This window comes from Glycine soja, chromosome 10 (genome assembly GCF_004193775.1).
Source record: "Glycine soja cultivar W05 chromosome 10, ASM419377v2, whole genome shotgun sequence".
Lineage (NCBI taxonomy): Eukaryota > Viridiplantae > Streptophyta > Magnoliopsida > Fabales > Fabaceae > Glycine > Glycine soja.
Window position 1 is genome coordinate 23,186,163 of NC_041011.1, and position 4,361 is coordinate 23,190,523.

Below are 4,361 nucleotides of genomic sequence, written 5' to 3' on the forward strand. Positions count from 1 at the left end.
TTGTACATACACAAGCCTTTTGACCAAACAACTTACCTTGAATGATAATTGCATCCTTTGCTCCCTTTTTGAGCTGAATGATATTTTCAAAAATTTGAACCCTGAACTTAAATAATTATATCCTGATACCTTGTTTAGATTTTAGGAGAGCATATGGTTCAAGGAAAATTTACTCTAAATTTGGGGGAGGAAAGTCAATTAGAATGAAAAGAAAAAGGTTAAGCATCAGCACACACAACAAATAAGTTGTATGTTAAAAAAAAAAGAGAAAGAAAAGAATAAATTGTGCTGTTACAATAAGGTCAAAAGCAGCTTAAGAGGAAAAGATAGTGAGAAAGCTACTTGTATAATACAAGACCATTGGGATAAGTCAAGGATTTGTGCTCTTTGGATATTTGTCTTATGCCTAACTTCATCTATCTGTTCAAGTTACATTTTATTCTTCTCTTTGGATAACTGCATACCTTGTGAAAGACAAGTGATGAGGGCATTTTACTCCATTCTCTTATCAGGCAATCAGTCACTTTGTAGCATACACCTTTGTACATAGTCACTGCATGTCTTTGTCACTTGAGGACAAGTGAGATGTTCTCTTTTTACTTAAGGACAAGCAAAACTATAAATTTGGGGGAGTTGTTAGTCGGTGAAAATGACAAACTTTTGTGTATAAAACTTGTATAAATTGTATCAAACTCTCCCAATTTATGGTTATTTTGTAAGGTTATAAGTATTTTCTATTAAGTATAGGTAATAATTACTTAGTATTTTCATTTTGTGTGTTTAATAATCATTTTCTCTCAATTTCAGGTTAATTAGGCAAGCATTGGAAAAGGCTATTTTCACCTTCTCACTAAGCCAATATGCTGGCTTAACGAGCATCCGTTAAGCGCAACACTCCTGGGCTAAGCGCGAGGAAGAATCCAGAAGAAGATGAGCTGTACAGGTTTGCTAAGAGCACCGCTTCATCTCTCTAAGTGCACCGCTTCAGTTCATCCACTAAGCGAGAAAGGCGCGCTAAGCCAAAAATCACTAACGTGCACTAAGCGGTCCATATGTGCGCTAAGCGCACGAGCACGAACAAGGCCACCTATTTAAGCCTAAAATTAGATTTTGTGAAGGGAGTTTGGACTAGGATTCAGAGCTTTGCATGTCTATGGTTTCTAGAGAGAGAAAGGTCCAAGTTCCAAAGAGTTTTGAGAGATTTTGCTGTGTGAAGATCTATAGAGACTAGAGCTCGAAGCAGGAGCTAGTTTGAGAGCTTGAGATGAGTTTATGAGTGATTTTGAGATCCTAGAGGTGAAGGAGACATCCTCACCACTTGTATTTTTGCAATCTTTCATCTTGTTCTTCTCTTTGATGTTAAGAAGGCTTCCTGGTATGGAAAGCTAAATCCTTTGTTGGATCTTCCCTGTAGGTACCTGATGTAAATATATGTTTATCTATTTAATGATGTTTTGTGTGTTCTCTGTGCTATCTGCTTTTCATTCTAGTATGCCTTTACCTTGATCACGTAGATGCATGCTTTGTTAGGGTCATTCAACAGTGGAAACTGGTCTGACTCTAAAGTCCTTGATAGTGTAGGGCTGAGTTGTCGTGCTTTCACGAGGAATCGGGCTGCGATAAGTTAGTTGAGTATGTGTGTCTTAATGTGGTCCTAGTTGAGTTAAGTCTTATAAGAGGAATCTGCGGACGATGCTTGATCAGGATTAGGCTAAGCTATCATGAGGAATCGATGTTTAGTATTTCAGGAGACACCATAAGAACACATGAGCATTGTTAGATAGAGAATATCTTTTTAGCATCAGGCACCTATTAGGAAGACCAACGTGTTTTCTACTTGTTTTTACACATGACTTCTCTCGCGTGATTTTCTTTCTTTTTGCACAGATAGTTTATACACTTGTTCATATTCACACTTATTTTTACACAATAAACGCCTATTTGCTGAAATAGCTTACCAAATAACACAAATTCCCCGAGCGTTTGATACTCGGTTCATAGCGTTTTATACTACTTGTGTGATCTGGTGCACTTGCCAGAAGCTGAACACTCAGTAGCCTCTCAACGACTACCAGCCCATGCATCCAGAGTTTCCAGATGAAGACATCATGGCCTTGTTCGAGGAGAAGGAGGAGGATGAGGATAGGGATAAGTGGATCGCGTGGTTCGATGGCGCGTCCAACGCCCTAGGCCATGGGGTTGGGGCGGCTTTGGTCTCTCCCAACAACCAATGCATTCCCTTCACGGCCAGATTGGGTTTCGATTGCACGAATAATATGGTTGAATATGAGGCATGCATTGGTCAAAGTGGGAAACTAGGTAATTGACTTTAATGTCAAATTGCTCAAAGTGTATGGAGACTTGGCCTTGGTAATTCACTAGCTGAGGGGAGAATTGGAAACTAGGGATCACAAATTGATACCCTATCAGGCCTACATCATGAAACTGGCTGAGTTCTTCAACGATGTCTCCTTCCACCACATTACCAGAGAGGAAAATCAAATGGCTAATGCACTTGCCACTCTGGTATCCATGTTTCAGCTAACCCCACATGGAGACTTGCCATACATCGAGTTCAGATGTCGTGGCAAGCCCGCACATTGCTTCTTGATAGAAAAGGAGCATGACGTTAAACCGTGGTACTTCGACATCAAGCGGTACGTAGAGTATAAGTAGTATCCACATGGGGGCTTCTGACAATGACAAGAGGACGTTGCGAAGATTGGTAGCTGGTTTATTTCTAAGCGGAGGTATCCTGTACAAGCGAAATCATGATATGGTTTTGCTTTGATGTGTGGACACCTCAGAAGTAGAGTGAATGCTCATGGAGGTGCATGAAGGGTCCTTTGGGATGCATGCTAATGGGTATGCCATGGCCAGAAAGATTCTAAGGGCAGACTATTACTGGCTCACCATGGAAAGCGACTGTTGCATCCATGTTAGAAAATGCCACAAGCGCCAGGTATTCGCGGACAATGTCAATGCCCCACCCATGCCTTTGAACGTTTTGGCAGCGCCATGGCCCTTCTCTATGTGGGGAATAGGCGTGATCAGAGCCATTGAGCCTAAGGCTTCGAATGAACATCGCTTCATCTTGGTTGCGATCGACTACTTCACCAAATGGGTTGAAGTTGATTCATACTCCAGTGTGACATGGAGCATAATGGTTAGATTCATAAAAAATGAGATAATCTACCGATATGGGTTGCCCCGGACAATGCCACCAACCTGGATAACAAGATGATGAAGGAAATGTGTGAGGATTTCAAGATCCAACACCATAATTCCATGCCTTACAGGCCCAAGATGAATGGGGCAGTTGAGGCGGCTAACAAGAACATCAAGAAGATCATTAAAAAGATGATTGTGTCATACAAAGATTGGCACGAGATGCTCCCTTTCATGCTGCATGGCAACCGAACCTCAGTGTGCACATCAACTGGGGAAACTCCGTTTTCGTTTGTGTGTGGGATGGAAGCCATACTGCCATTTGAAGTAGAGTTCCCCTTTTTAAAGATTTTGGAAAAGTCTGGGTTGAAAGAATCGGAGTGGGCCCAAGCGCGTTTTGATCAGCTCAATCTTATAGAAGGTAAGAGGTTGGCAACTATGAGCCACGAGTACTTGTTCAAAGATGGGTGAAGAATTCTTTCGACAAGAATGTACGCCCGTGCAAGTTCATCGAAGGGGATCTTGTCTTGAAGAAAGTATCCCAAGCCAAAAAAGACAATAGGGGGAAGTGGGCTCCAAACTACGACAGACCTTTCATTATGAACAAAGCATTCTCAGGAGGAGCACTGGTGCTTGCTAGCATGGACGATGAAGAGTTGCCTTCACCCGTGAATGCTAGTATCGTCAAGCGATATTATGCTTAGCACTTGGGGCAGCTAGGGGAGTCAATACATGCTTAGAACTTGTTAGTTATTCACCTATGTTTCTTAAAGTCATATTTGAATACGCCTAGTTTGCTTGTAATCCTAGGAATTAAAATAAACAAGCGCAAGCCTGGAGGATAGTCAAATTTTGCAAAGAATTCTTGCAAAAAAATGCAGAGTTAGCTCACTTAGGCAAACTGAGCTTGCCTGGGCAAGCACCCTCTGTACAAAAACATAAAAAGGGGGCAGGGGTGGCTTCACCCCAAAACTTCCCCCCAACATTCAAAAACGAAGGAGCTCCTGATAGGGCATGATTTTGCAGCCCCCAAGCCATCATTTTTGTGCTTTTCTTCCATCTTGGTATCCTTGTTTACTGCATACAAGTAAGTGCACTATCTATTTGCTTTTTGGCTCACCATTGTTACGTTTTGATGCTTTATTTGCTCATCCTTGCACAAATCTGTGAAGCAATTTTATCCTTGAATTCGT

General features: G+C 41.6%; 1 protein-coding gene across 1 annotated transcript; it reads left to right on the plus strand.

Annotated features, from left to right (window-relative positions):
• Positions 1-2,078: 2,078 nt before the first annotated feature.
• On the plus strand, positions 2,079-2,676 carry LOC114371540. Its single transcript, XM_028328949.1, has 2 exons — positions 2,079-2,291; positions 2,383-2,676. Exons 1-2 carry the CDS (start codon positions 2,079-2,081, stop codon positions 2,674-2,676), a joined length of 507 nt encoding a protein of 168 aa, XP_028184750.1.
• The last annotated feature ends 1,685 nt before the right edge of the window (positions 2,677-4,361 follow it).

Coding starts and splice junctions, on each gene's coding strand:
- LOC114371540 (XM_028328949.1), top strand. CDS start 2,079: ATGCATCCAGAGTTTCCAGATGAAGACATCATGGCCTTGTTCGAGGAG. Junction 2,292..2,382: donor ATAATATGGTTGAATATGAG/GCATGCATTGGT, acceptor GTAATTCACTAG/CTGAGGGGAGAATTGGAAAC.